Source organism: Oncorhynchus tshawytscha, linkage group LG25 (genome assembly GCF_018296145.1).
Source record: "Oncorhynchus tshawytscha isolate Ot180627B linkage group LG25, Otsh_v2.0, whole genome shotgun sequence".
Classification (NCBI taxonomy): domain Eukaryota; kingdom Metazoa; phylum Chordata; class Actinopteri; order Salmoniformes; family Salmonidae; genus Oncorhynchus; species Oncorhynchus tshawytscha.
This window is the reverse complement of record NC_056453.1, coordinates 27,327,025-27,347,378: the sequence shown is the minus strand read 5'-3', so window position 1 is coordinate 27,347,378 and position 20,354 is coordinate 27,327,025. Positions and strand designations below refer to the sequence as shown.

The 20,354-nt window shown below is 39.9% G+C and overlaps 1 protein-coding gene across 1 annotated transcript; it reads right to left on the bottom strand.

The window, feature by feature from the left end:
• Positions 1-203: 203 nt before the first annotated feature.
• LOC112224549 (interferon gamma receptor 1-like) lies at positions 204-7,505 on the bottom strand. The gene is made up of 7 exons (XM_042306196.1): positions 7,267-7,505; positions 4,670-4,790; positions 4,220-4,392; positions 2,436-2,596; positions 2,024-2,192; positions 1,686-1,807; positions 204-1,413 (listed from the first exon to the last, which is right to left on the bottom strand). Exons 1-7 carry the CDS (start codon positions 7,334-7,336, stop codon positions 1,027-1,029), a joined length of 1,203 nt encoding a protein of 400 aa, XP_042162130.1. The 5' UTR covers positions 7,337-7,505; the 3' UTR covers positions 204-1,026.
• Between the last annotated feature and the right edge of the window lie 12,849 nt (positions 7,506-20,354).

Below are 20,354 nucleotides of genomic sequence, written 5' to 3'. Positions count from 1 at the left end.
ATATCTACTTCCTTTACGGTAGAATTTAATTGACATGAAATAGAATTTCATTGACAAATGTCCTTCAGTCTACCCTGCAAGGATAACAATTTGTTTGCTCTTTCAAATCTGCATTTATTAACATAGTAATTACAATAATCCATTGAATTAGCTTTGATTGTATATTATGCAAAGAAAATACAAAAAAATGAAGACAAGGGAAATTATTGGGGAAAGATGATTTAAAACAAATACAACAGAATTGGTTTGCACAGAAAATAGCAAAATCCTTAACATTAATGATTTTTTTAATATATAATTTTAGCTGTATGAAAAGTATAGCGTCAAAATTGTACACAATTAAAAACTAAATAATTAGGTATAGGGCAAACAGCAAGGCACTGATAACAACATTCATTATTATCACCACAGCAGTCCAATTGCATTGGTATAACTTGGTCATCTGAATTTAATAGGACCTAATAATACATTTTGAAACATTGTACATGTATGAAAGTCATGTAAAAAGTGCAAATAGAACTAATATACACAGCACAAGACAATAACCTAATGAATATAATTCATTATGCTCTTGCAACCCTTATTCTCTTGCTACCTTAGAAAACAGTAATGTCACTCAAGTAGGCACAGTAAAAGAATGGACAAGAGGAACACTTTTATTTTTTATTTTTTTACAAATATGCTGTCGGAAATGTATTAATTCGGTCTAATGAAATTCAACATTACAATGGGGCAGTTCCCAGCATTCAAGACCACTTGGTTTTCACTATCCCTGGTTCACCTGAGTAAGCAACAGTCCCAGGTTACCCCTCTGATTATCCTCTCCATCTCCACCATAGGCGGCCCATTTAAATAGTTAAAGGAACAGGAAAAGTATTGGTAGGACTCCAGGCTGTAGGCCTAGAACAACCAATCAAAGACTAAACTGAATACCCTGCTCTACCCCAAACAGATTCAGGTGCGGTTAAGTAGATGCACGAGCTGAGCATATGTAAATAAATCACCATACTTTCTCTTGAGAGAAACTCAGATCTTGTATCCTGTAACATTGTCCCCAGGACTCATCTCCTCTATCACAGGAATAATCACAGGTCTATGGGGGCAGTCATAGTCCGACAGCTCAGATAAGTCACTCTTCACCTCCAGTCCCAACTCTCTCGTTACCTGCAGTGAAGAGCCTGACCCCTCGTTAGGCAACATGACCTCACCACCGCTCCACTCCTGGTCCTTCAGTCCAATGGGGAGGCGGAGGACCTCTTCCTGGGGGGTACTGATGACTGTGAGGGTCTCATCTGGCAAAGATTCCATGGGGGTCTGCAGCAGGGAGGAGCCACCTGTTTGTAACTCACTCAGAATGTCTCTTTCAGGGTGCATAAGGGACTCATCTGAACTCATATGTGACAGCACGGAAGCCTACCAGAGAAGGAGAATATGCAACATTCAGTCAAACATTCTGTGGGTGAAATATGTTTTTAAATTTGCTATTGTTTTGACAGTGTTTACAGGTAGTAGCATATCAATAGTTTGATAACTCCAATAGGAACATGACACTCCTAATTTCTACAATGTACCACCAAGTGCTCTCCTGAAACTATCTCTGCATGACTATAATCTAGTCTATATGTAGTAGCTTTATGACTAAATCCACTGCAGTGCAGGCCAAACAGTTGAAAGGCTGAACACACCAAAATCTTTGGTTGAGGGAATGAGCCGCTTGTCAGTTTACTGTATATCAGCCACACGATGAACGCAATCACCACTATGGCAACGATAGGGATCACAATGTAGAGGGCAGTGTAGCTAGGACCTACAGGGAACAAGTCCAGCAGTTAGACTGACAGTCAAACTGATTTCACATTCAAAACTGTACAGTGTTCTAATTGAGCATTTGCTGATAAAATCAGCCATAATATGACAATACAGACAAATACAACTTTCAAAGGACGTAACAGATATTAGCAGATGTGGTTTAGAGCTAATATGACTTTGACGTATCCATCATGTGAGAAGTTAAGAGTCTTACCGGAATCCCCATGCTTCCCCTCAATGCATATGTTCTGGTGAGCTGAGACATTAACATTGTTCATTTTTCCTTTCATCTTGATGCAGTGCCTATCCATCTTTCCTTCGACTGGTATTTCAGCCTCACACACATGGTGTTCCTTGTAGGAGCAGGTAAAACGATGCTCTTTCTGAGGAAATAAAAAAATGAATATATTTAGCCTATGTTCCAAAAAAAACATTTTTTTTTTTTATATAATGTTCATTAAAATATAGGAAATGTGTTCCCTTTTTAAAAATAAAGCTTCTTTGCTTGCAAGTGAAAACTATTTGCAGCGGGTATACACATGAGAAAAATCTAAATTTCTACAAAGGTGGTTCCCAGAAACCATCATATAGTAATTCCTAAGTCATGATTTTCCAGCAGTTCTCACCAACGGATCTTCTGCGACAACCGTGTAATGAAATTCCTTATGATCCGGTCTTTCATTTTTGATGATGGCATATTTGTAGATGTGAAATGGGTGAATGAATTGAACTTTGATAATTTGATCAGATACAGCAGAGATGTTGACAGCTGGGAAATCCAATGAGCCTAAAAAACACACAAAAGACCATTACTTTGTGAAAAAATCTGAGGTCAGAAAATATGTTAAAAGTCTCCCGGCTCTGAGCATTGTGTGGTCAGATCAACAAAGAAATGCTACATGTGCTGCAGTGCATACAGTGTACTTACAAACCCTTTCAAGATACTACCCCAATTCAATCACTACATACTGTATATTCACCTTTTGGTTAGCTCAGTGTTTATTTTATTTATTTCACCTCTATTTAACCAGGTAGGCTAGTTGAGAACAAGTTCTCATTTACAACTGCGACCTGGCCAAGATAAAGCATAGCAGTGTGAACAGACAACAACACAGAGTTACACATGGAGTAAACAAGTCAATAACACAGTACAAAAAAAGAATAAAAGAAAAAAAAGATTTTATATCCATTGTGTGCAAAAGGCATGAGGAGGTAGGCGAATAATTACAATTTAGCAGATTAACACTGGAGTGACAAATGATCAGATGGTCATGTGCAGGTAGAGATACTAGTGTGCAAAAGAGCAGAAAAGTAAATAAATAAAAACAGTATGGGGATGAGGTAGGTAAATTGGGTGGGCTATTTACCGATGGACTATGTACAGCTGCAGCGATCGGTTAGCTGCTCAGATAGCAGATGTTTAAAGTTGGTGAGGGAGATAAAAGTCTCCAACTTCAACGATTTTTGCAATTCGGTCCAGTCACAGGCAGCAGAGAACTGGAAGGAAAGGCGGCCAAAAGAGGTGATGGTTTTAGGGATGATCAGTGAGATACAACTGCTGGAGCGCGTGCTACGGGTGGGTGTTGCCATCGTGACCAGTGAACTGAGATAAGGCGGAGCTTTACCTAGCATGGACTTGTAGATGACCTGGAGCCAGTGGGTCTGGCGAAGAATATGTAGCGAGGGCCAGCCGACTAGAGCATACAGGTTGCAGTGGTGGGTGGTATAAGGTGCTTTAGTAACAAAACGGATGGCACTGTGATAAACTGCATCCAGTTTGCTGAGTAGAGTATTGGAAGCTATTTTGTAGATAACATCGGCGAAGTCGAGGATCGGTAGGATAGTCAGTTTTACTAGGGTAAGTTTGGCGGTGTGAGTGAAGGAGGCTTTGTTGCGAAATAGAAAGCCGATTCTAGATTTGATTTTGGATTGGAGATGTTTGATATGAGCCTGGAAGGAGAGTTTACAGTCTAGACAGACACCTAGGTACTTATAGATGTCCACATATTCTAGGTCGGAACCATCCAGGGTGGTGATGCTAGTCGGGCGTGTGGGTGCAGGCAGCGAACGGTTGAAAAGCATGCATTTGATTTTACTAGCGTTTAAGAGCAGTTGGAGGCCACGGAAGGAGTGTTGTATGGCATTGAAGCTCATTTGGAGGTTAGATAGCACAGTGTCCAAGGAAGGGCCAGAAGTATACAGAATTGCCCGCAGCAAGAGCAACATCATTGATATATACAGAGAAAAGAGTCGGCCCGAGAATTGAACCCTGTGGCACCCCCATAGAGACTGCCAGAGGACCGGACAACGTGCCTTCCGATTTGACACACTGAACTCTGTCTGCAAAGTAGTTGGTGAAACAGGCAAGGCAGTCATTAGAAAAACCGAGGCTACTAGTGTGAGAACTTACACTGTACCACCACGTCTGAATACACTGTATCATCGTAGGTGAATGAAATTTCAGAGGAATTGGTATTCTGTCCAACAGCAGTCAATATGAAACGGTAGCCCTCTTCTATTACTTTGGTAAATGAGGAGACATCGCAGTGGTAGAGGGAAGTGTTTGAACAAACCAAGGCAGCACTGAAAGAAAGAGGAAAACAATTGTTGTGGGTTAGTGGCAACCTCTGATTTGGACTAAAATGTTAGTTCACAATTACAATGGAGAAGCTGACAAAGAACTGTTGACAGGACTTTACATTTGTATGGGTCTGACAGTGCATGTCAATTTTCCAATTTCTACTTGAAATTGTGGCAAGAAAGACTTAAATATTATTCACTGGCTATTTAACCTACATTGGATAACATAGGCCCTATTTGGTGAGAGATTAAGAAACCTCTTAGGTGCTGCAGCACCTACCCAGAATATTTTCTTGTCATTTCCACATTGAACTGTGGCTGCAGAGATGGTTCACTGTAGTTCCAATAGATCACATTGTGAAAATTGTGGCAGATGAGGCTCATGTTGACAGGAGGAGGAACTGTAGGATAAAATAGTAGAAAGTCAGTCAGAACCAGTTTCTAAAACTGTGCTATAATTAAGCAATACGGCACAAGGGGGTGTGGTATATGGCCATTATACCACTGCTAAGGGCTGTTCTTAGGCATGATGCATCACGGAGTGCCTGGATCCAGCCATTAGCCTTGCGATATTGGCCATATACTGGTAAGTTGGTGGTTGAAGATTTCCCTCTACTGGTGTGGGGGCTGTGCTTTGGCAAAGTGGTTGGGGTTATATCCTGCCTGTTAGGCCCTGTCTGGGGGTATCGTCGGATGGGGCCACAGTGTTTCCCGACCCCTCCTGTCTTAGCGTCCAGTATTTATGCGTCGGGGGGCTATGGTCAGTCTGTTATATCTGGAGTATTTCTCCTGTCTTATCCGGTGTCCTGTGTGAATTTAAGTATTCTCTGTCTCTGTCTCTCTCTCTCTCTCTCTCTGGACCTGAGCCCTAGGACCATGCCTCAGGACTACCTGGCCTGATGACTCCTTGCTGTCAACTCTCTAGAGACAGCAGGAGCGGTAGAGATACTCTGAATGTGATTGGCTACGAAAAGCCAACTGACATTTACTGCTAAGGCTCCTTAACAGCTTCTACCCCCAAGCCATAAGGCTGTTGAACAATTAATCAAATGGCCACCGGACTATTACATTGACCCCCCTTCCATTTGTTTTGTACACTGCTGCTACATGTACAAATGACCTCTAACCTGTACCTCTGCACACTGACTCCATACCGGTATCCCCTGTATATAGCCTCGTTGTTGTTATGCTATTGTGTTACTTTTTATAATTCTTTGCTTTAGTTTATTTGGTAAATATTTTCTTAACTCTTCTGTTGGTTAAGGGCTTGTAAGTAAGCATTTCACGATAAGGTCTACACTTGTATTCGGCGTATGTGACAAAGTTTGATTTGAATATCTGTTTATGTGAATAAACAAGCAATGAATAGTGTAGAGAATATTGTACCATCTAAATTTCTGTGAAATATATTTTCAATAACCAAAAATATTGTATTTTCAGCTGTTTGAAACTGTGTACAAAACCAGAAGAAAAAGACGTAAAAAATAAATGTAAGAATGGGAAACCAAGAAATAGAGCACATCTACCACTTTTTAGATATGTATTTTACCTTTATTTAACTAGGAAAGTCCGTTAAGAACAAATTCTTATTTACAATGACAGCCTAGGAACAGTGGGTTAATTAACTGCCTTGTTCAGGGGCAGAACGACAGATTTTTACCTTGTCAGCTCGAGGATTCAAACTAGAAACCTTTCAGGTTACTGGCCCAATGCTCTAACCACTAGGCTACCTGCCGCCCCCATATGCTTTCTATAACTCACATTTCTACGTGCAGCTTTAAGTTCACTGGGATATATTCAAGATATGGGCTGCATTGTGTGCAAGTTAAACAACCTGATAAATCTCCAGCACAACATATGGTATAATAAGTGATTGCAGGGAAGATAACATCTCACTTGCAGTAGAAGCCTGGCACTATTAGCTGAGGAAGGTGAAAATATCAGCCTGTATGAAGTCAGAAAGGAACTGGTCTCATTGTCAGGGGATAATTGGATGTTGGATATAACAAAATGTTTTTAATTCATTAATTACAGAAGAATTACTCATGTTTCAGTGGGACATTATGTATGGTATGTAGTGCACGTACAAACGATTGAACATTTCCTCACACAGCATCTGTGCTGTTTTGGGGAAATACACTTCCGGATTTAGTTTCACAACATTAATGTTACTTTAGAGTGGGAGAAAGGCAATGTCCTCTGTTCTGTGGAGCACAACACACTAGACTAGACCACTCCATAAAAAACACTGAGGGTACAGTAATAACCCACACATGAAGTTAGACATGTGTCAGATCACAGAGGTGTCAGACCACAGAGAGGTCTACTGTAACTGTATGTTTTTCTCTGTGGTGTAAGTGTGAAATCTACAGTGAATTTCCCACTGAGGTTGAAGGAACAAAAAACTTGACTTAGGCTACTGGCATACAAACATAATGCAAAACCAACTGACAATAAACAGTGCTCACCACTTATTGCGAACTAGCACCTTATTTATTGACAACAACTGACTACTTTAAGGATAACTGTTTGTGTATCAGTCCACCGCCTGAATAAAAGAAAACACATGGACTGACAATATTGTAGCGAATTCGGGGGGTAGGTTCGACCGGGACACATACACAGGTCCAGTGACTGTCAACCCAACACCTTACGCCAAGAGATCCTCGAACATATTTTCATACTAAGTATACTTTTGGAATAGCAATATAAATTCCAAGAACATTAGCATATTGTACAGTGGCCTATATCCTGCATTATGTTGTCGAAAAAACTAAGCAGGAATACTGTACTAAATACTTACAGTAACATCAGCTCCAAGTGATTAATCACAAAGCAACATTTATAGCCAACTATTTTAGGGCAAGAATTACTTACCGTAAGAGTCGACATGACGTTGACATAAAACGAATATCAGGGAAATGTGGGCTAATCCTATCCCGACCATGTTTTATTTTGTCGAGTCTGTAGGCCTATGTAAAACTATATGAAATGTATTTGAATGTCTATATGAATAAGCTATTGTTATTTTAGATGACTTGAGAGCCTTTTGTCTGTCTAAATATATTGAGGCATTTCCGGTACAGCCAAACCTCAGGACGTTGCTCCAATCGGCAGGCTACACCGTACACAACTTCCAATGAAATGTTCCTGTAACCGCCATTAGACCCGCCTGCTACAAACGTTTACTGTCAGTAGGAAAACTCCCGTGCAGTGATACTATGTCGCCTTGCGCCGTAGTGAAGTTTCCACATCTCGGATCAGCTTCCTCTCCCCGAAACCTAACCTTAACTCAGGGAACCAGCGCAGAACGACTGCACCCTCTCATTGCAGACGAAGTTCCAGGCCGACCCGCGGTACTACAGGCATTGTTTGCAGTTAACAGGATCCCCCATTTTGGTGAAGGGGGAAATGGCGAACTTCGTGGTCAATCTTCGTGTAAATACTTACACATTTCGAATACAATCATGGTACCAATAATTACTTATATTACACCAGATGTATGTTATTGAATCTATTTTTTGGGGCCCTCAGCGTGATTTGGTTGCACTACTCTCTCGGGAGAGAAAATGTTCAAAGTATATTTCCTGCAGTTCTACACATTTTGCCATGTGGTGTAGAGGAAATGTTGCCGTTTTAAAGCACGTTTTCTACTATTATACCATTTTGTCATTGGGCAGAGAGAACATTTTGCAAGTTTATAACACTTCCTGCAATTATAAACATTTTGCCATGGGGTGGAGAGAAATGTTTGCTGTTTTGAACCACATTTCCTGCAATTGTTAGTTGACATGGCTAATTGAGTGACTGACACATCAAAAGGAATAATTGCCAATTTTCGAAATTGCGCCTTGTGTATTCTACTCGTCCAGTGCATTATCTATGCACTTGAGGGATAGGAATCCTTCATGGTCACATAGTTCAGCTGCCTGTAGTCTGCACAGAAGTGCCTTTTTTTAATTTATTTTTTTATTCACAACAAATCAATACATAAAGTATATGAGGGAACACAAGCATTCATAGATTACAAACAATAGACAATCGAGCTAGGGGGTACAATATCACATTACAATTACACAAGGACCTTAATTAAGGGACATGCATATACTTACAATTCTAACAGCTTTTTTTGTTAGTAGAGCATTTAACCATCTTAAAATACAGTTCAATTTATTTTTGTAGGGTACGAAAATGTGGTTTTCTGTTTGTAAATTTACATTTGTGTATATGAAATTTGGCCAAAAGAACAATGAAATGAATTACATAAAAATATTTCTGCTTTTTTCTATTGTATGTAAAGAATCCAAACAGTACATCTCTCCACAATAGTGTAAAATCTTCATAAATGTGTTCAATTATAAACCTACTGATGTCTTGCTACAGTTTTCTTACATGCATACAATGCCAAAAAAGATGCAAAACTGTTTCTGGGTGGTCACAGAAGTGCCTTGAGCCGTCCTTCTTGACTAGGACTACAGAGGCCGCAAAGGGTTGTTGGATGGCTAGATGAACCCCATCTCCCGGATCTTCTGCTCCGCTACCTCTCTTCGTCAGTGGCAAGCTACGCTATGAAACCAGACACTCTTAAAGAGACTTTGATATTAGGGTGATTCTGCAACTACGGGCACTTCCATGTCCTCGGGTCAATTTGGGGGATTTTATAAAAAATAAAACAAATACAAATATTTGTATGTTAAGTTCACACTGGAATCACCCCATACTTTTTTTAACACCTCCCTATCAAGTATTTTAGCTACTTTAGCTACTTTTTTTTTATAACTCAATTTCACTATTTTGCCCTTGTCCCTGACCCAGACTTTTAAGCTTCTATGAGAAAACAACGTTAATAATTGCACATTATATAATGTTATGTACTACAGAAAGAGTCAATGAAATAAATCTATATCAATATTTATAGTGAGTATGCCCTTTACATTGTTTTTTACACACAATATACATGTCCTTTGGGAGTGGTGTCATTTCCACCACTGAGGACAAATTCCTCATTAATAAAGTTTTTTCAAGAGAATGTTCATTTAGTTACCATGGAAACATTGTGACACTGAAGCACATGGCTGCAGTGGACAGTTGTTCCAGATGTGATGTCCAGAAGTTGAAGAAAAATCGAGGTAAATATTGCTTGTGTACAGAATATTTTAATTGTCAGTCATATCCGAACAGGCTATCATTTCTTTAATTTGTGGTACAACTTTTGAATAAAAAAAAATATTTTATGTGTTTAGTGTGAACGATATGCTGTAATAGTTGTAATACTGTAATACTAATTAATAATAATAGCTGTAATACTAATCAAAGCATGCTAAGCTGTCCATTTTCTCCTGAAACTGTAGAAATGTAATTTCCATCACAGTCATTGCCATCACAAAGTGTGGTGGAAATGACAGATAGTGGTGGAAATGACACATCCATTACCTTATTCGTTTTTATTGTACTTTTTTTCTTTGTACTTTAGGCTTATTTAATTATGGTTTAAATTAATTTAATCTCGAAAATGCTCCATGGTGTGCACAAAAAACAAAGTCGTTTTTGTCTTTATTTTTAGAAGATTCCACATAAAACAGCTCAGAGGTCACAGACATATAGAAACAATATAAAAAATGATCATATACGATACCAGGAACATCTGCAAAAAGACAGGGAGAGATACTGGAAGGAAAAAGAGAAGGGAGAAGTGAAATCTATCTCTGAGCTTACAAAGCAAGAACAAAGAAACAAGAGATGGAAATGTAACCAACGGAATAGAAGACAGACTTTAAAGAGAACAGTTGCAATGGAGACCTACTTATCAGGCAACACACCACCTCAGTCACCAGATGACCTGCAGCCAGAACATGAGGCTAACATACCTGCCCCCGATGCACACCCTGATACCCCCTCCTCATCGTCTGCAACATGAATGAGAAGTCGAATACTTGCTGGAAGGAAAAAGGTTGGAAGAGGTCCCTCAAAAGCCTACAGAGATCTTAATATGACAAATGTCAAACTTGATAATGCTTTACGGAAAACTGAGAAATACAAAAAAAGGTATGATCGACTGATGAACAAAATGAAGAGACAAGATTCCCCAAAGACAAAACAGCAAATGAAAGGAACTCCAAAGAATTTGAGAAGGATTTTATTGTTTCAAAATGCCATCATTGCAGAGTTAAAACAAAAGTATTAAAAAAATGTGCAGTGCCAAGGACAAACAAGTGGCTTCAAAAATGCTCAGATGCAACATCCTGAGAAAGTATGGGCTGGTCAAAGCTACAAACAGAATTAGGATTTTCAGCAAAAGCAATGAGGGCAAATGAAAACAGGCCATCAAGTCTTCAATACTCCAGGAAAAATCAGTGTAACAGAATTAGCACAGCCACAGAAGAGAAAATCATTAGATTATATGAACGTGATGACATCAAAACAACAACAGGGAAAAAGGACCCACTAACGAGGAACAAGAAGAAAAAGCAGAAGCGCTTCTTGAATGGCACAATTCAGAACCTTTATCAGAAGTTTAAGAAGGAAATTCAAATTTCCTACTGTGAATTCTGCAAAAGATGTCATTTTTGAGATGTCAAGCCAACAGTTCAGGATAGGGACACATTTCTCTGCAAAACCCACGCCAACCTCCAGTTCATGGCGGACAAACTACAGTATCACAAAGTGATCAGCTGCAGCAACACTGAGAAAGTTTTTGAGTCTTTGTGCTGTGTGAACCCGAAGAAAGAGTGCATGTATAGAGAGTGCTCCCATTGCCAAGCAAAATAGCTTTATTGAAGAATTTATGCTATTGCTAGCAATCAAGAGGAAACTCTGAATTAACGACTCAAAAAGACCTCAGGTTATGCTCTTCAAATGGATGTTAACTGTGAGGGCCAAGATGCCCATGCACCCAATAATGATAGTATTCAAAAAGTTTAAGCTGCCTATCAATCATTGTTTTTGAAACCAGTGGAAACCCAGTGACAATGTGCTCTTGCAACAGCTACAGAATCCCAGCCTATGGAATAAAAGTGGGGCTTTTATTGGTCAGCTATTGCATGCTGATAAAAAAATATTTAATCCATAGGCCTAATGGACAAATGTTCAAACTCATACACTTTTGATAGACTTAAAGGGGCAATCTGTTGCTACATCCATTTTTGGACATGTAAATTATATATATGTCCATTGATTTTTGAAGAATATAACTTATAAATGCCTCAGGAGCTTAGTTCAACTGTCACACTCCATGAGAACCCAAAATACAAGCTTGTTTTTCTCCAATGTTTGTAACATTGTAAATGTAAATAAACACTGTGTAGCCTCATAACATGGTTAAAACAATAATTTTGATTACATTTCTCCAGGCCCATCCCTTAATTTAATTTTTGGATTATCAAGATACCAAATTGTCACCAACAAAAAGTTTATCAATAGGCCTATAGCAAATGCAGCACATGGCATTAATTTTTCACATGTAAATAGCACTATTCAGTAGTTCTCAAAGCATGCCATTTCATGAGCGCAGCATTTATTTTTCAACTCGAATCAATGAGCCCAATCAGTCCTCCATGACAACAAAATCATAAACAACAGAGTAGGGTTGGCTAATAAGTCCTTAGTTTTGGGGTTATGCCCAGGTAAAACAATTTGGCTAATCTATACATATATCCATATTTCCAAGTCCTATTCTTGAAGATCAAGGGGTATAACATTTATTGGAATGACTGGAATTCTGATAGACTTTGGTTTTTAATGGAAAGATATCATTTTAATCATATTATTATATGTAGTTGAAAGCGATGGTTTAGAAGAAGTCTACATAACCAACCAATAAAGTAGAATTTAACATCCATATATGGCCAGCTATGTAATCTTTAACATTGATTTATCCTGCAATAGATGTGGTTCAATTGGTACCAAACATTTTTATCTTCTTCGAATGCCTCTTAAGGGAAAAGTAATCGGAAAGTAACTGAATGTAATCAGATTACATTACTGAGTTTGGGTAATACAAAAGTTACGTTACTGATAGTAAATAGTAACTGTTTTTTAAGAAGTCGTTTAAAATAAATGGTCCAATTCACACACTTATCAAGAGAACATCCCTGGTCATCCCTACTGATGATCTGGTGGACTCACTAAACACGCATGCTTAGTTTTGTAAATTATGTCTGCATGTTGGAGTGTGCCCCTAGCCACCTGTAAAAAAAAAAAAAAATGGTGCCATCTGGTTTGCTTAATTTAAGGAATTTGAAAACGATTTGTACTGTTACTTTTGATACTTAAGTATATTTTAGTAATAACATTTATTTGTTATACTTAAGTATATTCAAAACCAAATACTTTTAGACTTACTCAATTAGTTATTTACTGGGTGACTTTCACCTTTACTTGAGTACATTTTCTATTAAGGTAACTTTACTTTTACTCAAGTATGACAATTGAGTACTTTTTCCACCACTGATGCTGGCCCATGTTGACTCCAATGCTTCCTACATTTGTTGGCTGGATGTCCTTTGGGTGGTGGACCATTCTTGATACACACAGGAAACTGTTGAGTGTGGAAAACCCAGCAGCATTGCACTTCTTTACACACTCAAACCGGCGCACCTGGCACCTACTACCATACCCTGTTTAAAGGCACTTAAATATTTCGTCTTACCCATTCACCCTCGAAATGGCACACATACACAATCCATGTCTCAAGGCTTAAAAATCCTCCTTTAACCTTTCTCCTCCCCTTCATCTACACTGATTTGAAGTGGATTTAACAAGTGATAACAATATGGGATCATAGGTTTCACCTGGAAACCTGGTCAGTCTATGTCATGGAATGAGCAAGTGTTCCTAATGTTTTGTGCACTTATATAAAGTAAAATAATAAAATCCCATGAGATATGCCTACAAGATATACTTTTATGTAGCCTATGCTGTTTTGAATCCATTTGTATGTATGAATGACTGTGTTCAAGTCCAGGTATGTGTGCCACAAGCCTGTGTTAGCTTGCTGTGTAAAGCCTAGCTCTAGGCTCTATTCATAATTGTCCATTTTGTGGTTAAAAAACACTAACATATAACTACTTGACATTCCTGCAATGGATTTTGTATTAGGCTATTAGATAAGAACGTAGTAGCCAACTAAGCTATTTCACGTTTTAGCCATGTTCTTCAAAATCCACGGGGAAAAAATGTCACGCTGATCAGTGGGAATCTTATAGGCCTCGGAAATTCACAAGTAATAGTTGAAAAATATGGTCTAAACGGGTTAATAAATAGGCCTTGTTGTGAAAAACTCAATCCAGAGACTAATTTATCATTATAATAGTGAATCTTTAATACAGACGACCTACACTGTGAATATTTAAATTATGTATTCAATATAGACAAGAAAATACAATAATTTGTGTTATTAGTTTAAGCACACTATGTTTGTCTATTATTGTGACTCAGATAAAAATCAGATCAAATTTGATGACCAATTAATGCAGAAATCCAGGTAATACCAAAGGGTTCACATACTTTTTCTTGCCACTGTATAGTGGGAGGTGATAATACTATCATATTGTTTACACAACAGTCCTTTTATACAAGCAACAGTTCAAGAACACAATGGCCTTGTGTTAAGGTGTAGTGATAACAGGATTCTATGAAATGTATGTCACAGTCCAACACAGAACAATAACATAACACTTGAGAAGTTACAACAGCTCACCTCAATTCTGCCACAACCTTTAAGCATCACTATACATGATATATCTGAGCTGTTGTCAGACAGAACTTAAAACCGTCTGGTTTTTGGGAAATTTTCATTTTACACAGAAAGAGGTGGTCTGAATGTAACTCCTGAAAGGTAACTTTGTAATAATAATCTGGGAAAAAGGGAGGTTCATAGGGATCGGGGTCATTTCCAAAAGGGCAATCTGGATCCCCAATTAAGGGTGAAACAGTGGCCAGATCCGTCAGGTCATTTAAGTTCACTTCTGTGGTCATGAACATCTGGTGGGGAGGAGATACTCCTCTCTCAAATTCATAGTCATAGTAGCCCTGCACGACCATCCTGAACTCGCAAGCTTCTACTCTGTTTCACTCGCGGTTTCAAACTGATCAGAACAGTTGAAGCTCATGAGATTTTAAGATGGTATTATGAAGCTATAGTCATAGGTCTAAACGGCCATAGGATGGCCATCAGTGACATCCCATTGGGATTTTGAAGCCATAAAAGATTTATCTGTCATGGAGACTTTTGTGTGTGTTTGATTCTTAGTTGAGGAAATAGATACAGATGTGATTGTGCAACCTGGTCTCACAGCATTTCGTATTATTTTGTACTTAAATCCGAGACGCTCCATTTATTATGATATGTTACCTTTCGTATGGTATGTATTAATTTGTGGATGTCCATCACCCATTTCACATGATATGTTACGAATTCTAGCTAGGTGGCTAACGTTAGCTATCTTGCTAATGTTAGCTAGACTAGGGGTTATGGTTAAGTTTAGGAGTTAGGTTAAAGGGTTAGGGGAAGGGTTAGCTAACATGCTAAGTAGTTGCAAAATAGCTAAAAAGTAGTAATTAGTTGAAGATTTACTAATTTACTAAAATTATAAAGTTTTCCATGACGTGAACTCGCAACCTTTGCTAGACGAGCACATCATACACGCACCCATCAACCCAGACCAATCACCCTCCTTTCATTTTTGCCTTAAGAAACCATCTGTCTCATGTAACCATTTGAAACTTAACATATAATACTAAATGGAGTTTCTCAGATTTACGTACACACGCTCAGTGTATAGCGAGTGTGCCCACTCTGGTACATGCGCTCTAGCCAACAGCTCGCCGTTATAGCCTACATGATGAGATTATTATGGAGAAAAGAATGAGATTATTCTTATTTGTCAAATGGCAGCCAAGCATTGATCATCATGTCACCAGAATAGGACCCTCAATATTTATTGGAAAGGAGCAGCAAGCTCATCACCTTGCACTTTCACCACCCTGTGAAGTTAATCATAATTGATTTAATCTGTAGCCTAAAAAATGTAATGCTTTCCCGACAAGTCATAGCGGGAGGACCACACAACATCTCATCGCATGACTCCAAGTTTACTTAAAATCAAATATAATTTTATTTGTCACATGGGCTGAATACAACAGGTGTAGTAGACCTTACAGTGAAATGCTTACTTCAACCCCTGAACCAACAATGCAGTTTTAAGAAAATACCAACAAAAAAAACAGTAAGTGACCAGAATAACAAATAAGAGAGCAGCAGTAAATAACAATAGCGGGGCTATATACAGGGGGTACCGATACAGAGTCAATGTCAATGTGCAGGGGGCACCGGTGTCGAGGCAATTATTCAAGTGACTATGCTTAGATAATAACAGAGAGTAGTAGCAGCGTTCCAGAGGGCGGGGGGGTTATTAGCTGTTCAGGAGTCTTATGGCTTGGGGGTAGAAGCTATTTAGGAGCCTCTTGGACCTAAACTTGGTCCTCCGGTACTGCTTGCCGTGCAGCAGCAGAGAGAACAGTCTATGACTAAGGTGGCTGGAGGCTTTGACAATTTTTAAGGCCTTCCTCTCACACCGCCTGGTATAGAGGTCCTAGGTGGCAGAAAGCTTGGCCCCGGTGATGGACTGGACCGTACGCACTACCCTCTGTAGTGCCTTGCGGTTGGGGGCCGAGCAGTTGCCTTACCGGGCAGTGATACAACCCATCAGGATGCCCTCAATGGTGCAGCTGTAAAATCTTTTGAGGATCTGAGGATCAATTACAAATCTTTTCAGTCTCCTGAGGGGGAATAGGTTTTTCCATGCCCTCTTCACGACTGTCTTGGTGTGCTTGGACCATGTTCGTTTATTGGTGATGTGGACACCAAGGAACTTGAAGCTCTCAACCTGCTCCACTACAGCCCCGTCGATGACAATGGGGCGTGCTTGGTCCTCCTTTTCCTGTAGTCCACAATCATCTCCTTTGTCTTGATCACATTGAGGGAGAGGTTGTTGTCCTTGCACCACACGGTCAGGTCTCTGACCTCCTCCCTATAGGCTGTCTCATCGTTGTCGGTGATCAGGCCTACCCCTGTTGTGTCATCAGCAAACTTAATGATGGTGTTGGCCGTGCAGTCATGAGTGAACAGGGAGAACAGGAGGGGGCTGAGCACGCACACCTGAGGGGCCACCGTGTTGATTATCAGCGTGCCGGATGTGTTGTTACCTGCCCTTATCACCTGGGGGCGGCCCGTCGGGAAGTCCAGGATCCAGTTGCAGAGGGAGGTGTTTAGTCACAGGATCCTTAGCTTGGTGATCAGCTTTGAGGGCACTATGGTGTTGAACGCTGAGCTGTAGTCAATGAATAGCATTTTCACATAGGTGTTCCTTTTGTCCAGGTGGGAAAGGGCAGTGTGGAGTGCAATAGAGATTGCATCATCTGTGGATCTGTTTGAGCGGTATGCAAATTGGAGTGGGTCTAGGGTTTCTGGGAAAATGGTGTTGATGCGAGCCATGACCAGCCTTTCAAAGAATTTCATGGCTACAGATGCGAGTGCTACGGGTCGGTAGTCATTTAGGCAGGTTATTTTAGTGTTCTTGGGCACAGGGACTATGGTGGTCTGCTTGAAACATGTTGGTATTACAGACTCAGACAGGGAGAGGTTGAAAATGTCAGTGAAGATACTTGCCAGTTGGTCAGCGCGTGCTCAGAATGCACGTCCTGATGCTCTCATGCATATTTCAGTGTTACTTGCCTCGGAGCGAGCATATAGGTTATTTAGCTCATCTGGTAGGCTTGTGTCACTCGGCAGCTCTCGACTATGCTTCCCTTTGTAGTCTGTAATAGTTTGCAAGCCCTGCCACATCTGATGAGCGTCGGAGCCGGTGTAGTATGATTCGATCTTAGTCCTGTATTGACGCTTTGCCTGTTTGATGTTCATCGGCGGGCATAGCCGGATTTCTTATAAGCTTCCGGGTTAGAGTGCCGCTCCTTGAAAGCAGCAGCTCTACCCTTTAGCTCAGTGCGAATGTTGCCTGTAATCCATGGCTTCTGGTTGTGGTATGTACGTACCAAATGTTTTATTGTGTATTGCCTTGTGAAAATGTTTTATTAACTCTATTGATTAACTGTATTCCCTCACTGATGTTCTCCCCAGGCCAGCCTATTTTATTTTATTTTTTACCCCTTTTTTGTGGTATCCAATTGGTAGTAGTTACAGTCTTGTCTCATCGCTGCAACTCCCGTATGGACTCGGGAGAGGCAAAGGTTGAGAGCCATGCGTCCTCTGAAACACAACCCAAACTAGCCACACTGCTTCTTGACACAGCGCACATCGAACCCGGAAGCCAGCCACACCAATGTGTCGGAGGAAACACCGTACACCTGGCGACCTAAAAATGTATGAAAAATGTATCACTAGCCATTTTAAACAATGCCACTTCATATAATGTTTACATACCCTACATTACTCATCTCATATGTATATACTGTACTCTATACCATCTACTGCATCTTGATGTGTATAAGGTAGTTGTTGTGAAATTGTTAGGTTAGATTACTCGTTGGTTATTACTGCATCGTCGGAACTAGATGCACATGCATTTCGCTACACTCACATTAACATCTGCTAACCATGTGTATGTGATAAATACAATTTGATTTGATTTGGTCAGTGTGCACTGTGCCCAGCCCGCCACAGGAGTCGCTAGTGCGTGATGAGACAAGGATATCCCTGCCGGCCAAACCCGCCCTAACCTGGACAACTGTGCGTCGCCCCATGGACCTCCAGGTCGCGGCCAGCTGCGACAGAGTCTGGGCTCGAACCCAGAATCTCTGGTGGCACAACTAGCACTGCGATGCAGTGCATTAGACCACTGCACCACCCGGGAGGCCACCGCACCACCCGGGAGGCCACCAGGCCAGCCTATTACGCAGACTCTGACGGCCAGGTCCGACAGGGCAGAGTGAGAAGAGGAGGACACAGAAACATGGATACCACCGGTAGCTTCAACCTGAGGGTTAAGAGAGAATACTAATGCCACAGTGGAACGTGATTGCTTATTAATCTAACAAATGAGATCATGTGTCGTCATTGTTTACCACATGATAAATGTAAAGTTGTTTTCCTGTCTTTCACAGGCATCTCCCCTGAGAAGAGAAGAGGCCGTGGGCCCTCAAACTTTAGCTCTGTTTAAGACCCTATGGGCATGGGGTGAGGTTAGCACCATATGGAGATTAGTGACAAAAGTAAACATAACAGTTTTATGATTTTTCATAAATGCTAGTGCTGCGATAGATGGTTTAGAATGGTTGCTGTCCCCTCTGTAGTGATGTAGGGATGGGCGTGATGCAGTAGGCATCCCACCTAAGGACGCCTAACAGCCTGTGGAAATGGAGGTGGAGAATCAGTGAGTCTCTCACACACACACACAAAATATATGTGGGGGAACCAGTGAGTACAGCACACACCACAACTGAACAACTTTTGGGGGTAATAACATTGATTGATACTGGGAAGATGTACAGTGCAACAGGTGTATAATTCAATTTTTAGTGGTGGTAATATGTGTATCATATCCATCCCATTCATCACAGTTCAGAGCAGTTTTATTTTGAAGTGAACATGGCTGGCAAATGTAAAAAAAAAGAAGAAGAAGAAAGTAATAATAAAACAAAGTGTTATTGAACGAAATACAGACAAGACAATAACAACAATTACAAGACAACGATAAATGTACAATTTTGTGAGGTGAAGAAACCTCTTTCTTGAAGCATGAAATAAATCACCACTTATGTACATACAGTTGAAGTGGGAAGTTTACATACACTTAGGTTGGAGTCATTAAAACTCGTTTTTCAACCACTCCACAAATTTCTTAACAAACTATAGTTTTGGGAAGTCGGTTAGGACATCTACACAAGTAATTTTTCCAACAATTGTTTACAGATTATTTCACTTATAATTCACTGTATCACAATTCCAGTGGGTCAGAAGTTTACATACACTAAATTGACTTTGCCTTTAAACAGCTTGGACAATTCCAGAAAATGATGTCATGGCTTTAGAAGCTTCTGATAGGCTTATTTTATTTTATTTTTATTTCACCTTTATTTACCAAGTAGGCTAGTTGAGAACAAGTTCTCATTTACAACTGCGACCTGGCCAAGATAAAGCAGAGCAGTGTGAACAGACAGCAACACAGAGTTACACATGGAGTAAACAATAAACAAGTCAATAACACAGTAGAATTATTTATTTGTTTTATATATTTAAAAAAATAGTCTATATACATTGTGTGCAAAAGGCATGAGGAGGTAGGCGAATAATTACAATTTAGCAGATTAACACTGGAGTGATAAATGATTAGATGGTCATGTGCAGGTAGAGATACTGGTGTGCAAAAGAGCAGAAAAGTAAATAAATAAAAACAGTATGGGGATGAGGTAGGTAAATTGGGTGGGCTGACATAATTTGAATCAATTGGAGGTGTACCTGTGGATGTATTTCAAGGCCTACCTTCAAACTCAGTGCCTCTTTGCTTGACATCATGGGCAAATCAAAAGAAATTGTAGACCTCCACAAGTCTGGAGCAATTTCCAAATGCCTGAAGGTACCACGTTCATCTGTACAAACAATAGTATGAAAGTATAAACATCTAGGGAGGGGTGTCCATTAACATAACATTCTGTTTGTTTTTGTGTAGCACATGCGCAGGACGTCGCCATGTTTTTATTACTGACAATTGTCTGAATCTGGTCCCAAAGACAATGGTGAGTTTTATTTAAAAGGGCTGGTATAATCCATGTGCTCTGAGTAGATATTTAGTGCATGATAATCATGAATGAAATGAGGGTCTCTTTAGGTTCATCTTGTGTGTAAGACTGATTTACTATCTGATGGTATGGTTCATGAAAACAAGTACAAAAATACTTACAAAGTACAAATTAATTGTTTTCCATATATCAAATAACTTCTTTCCAGTTTA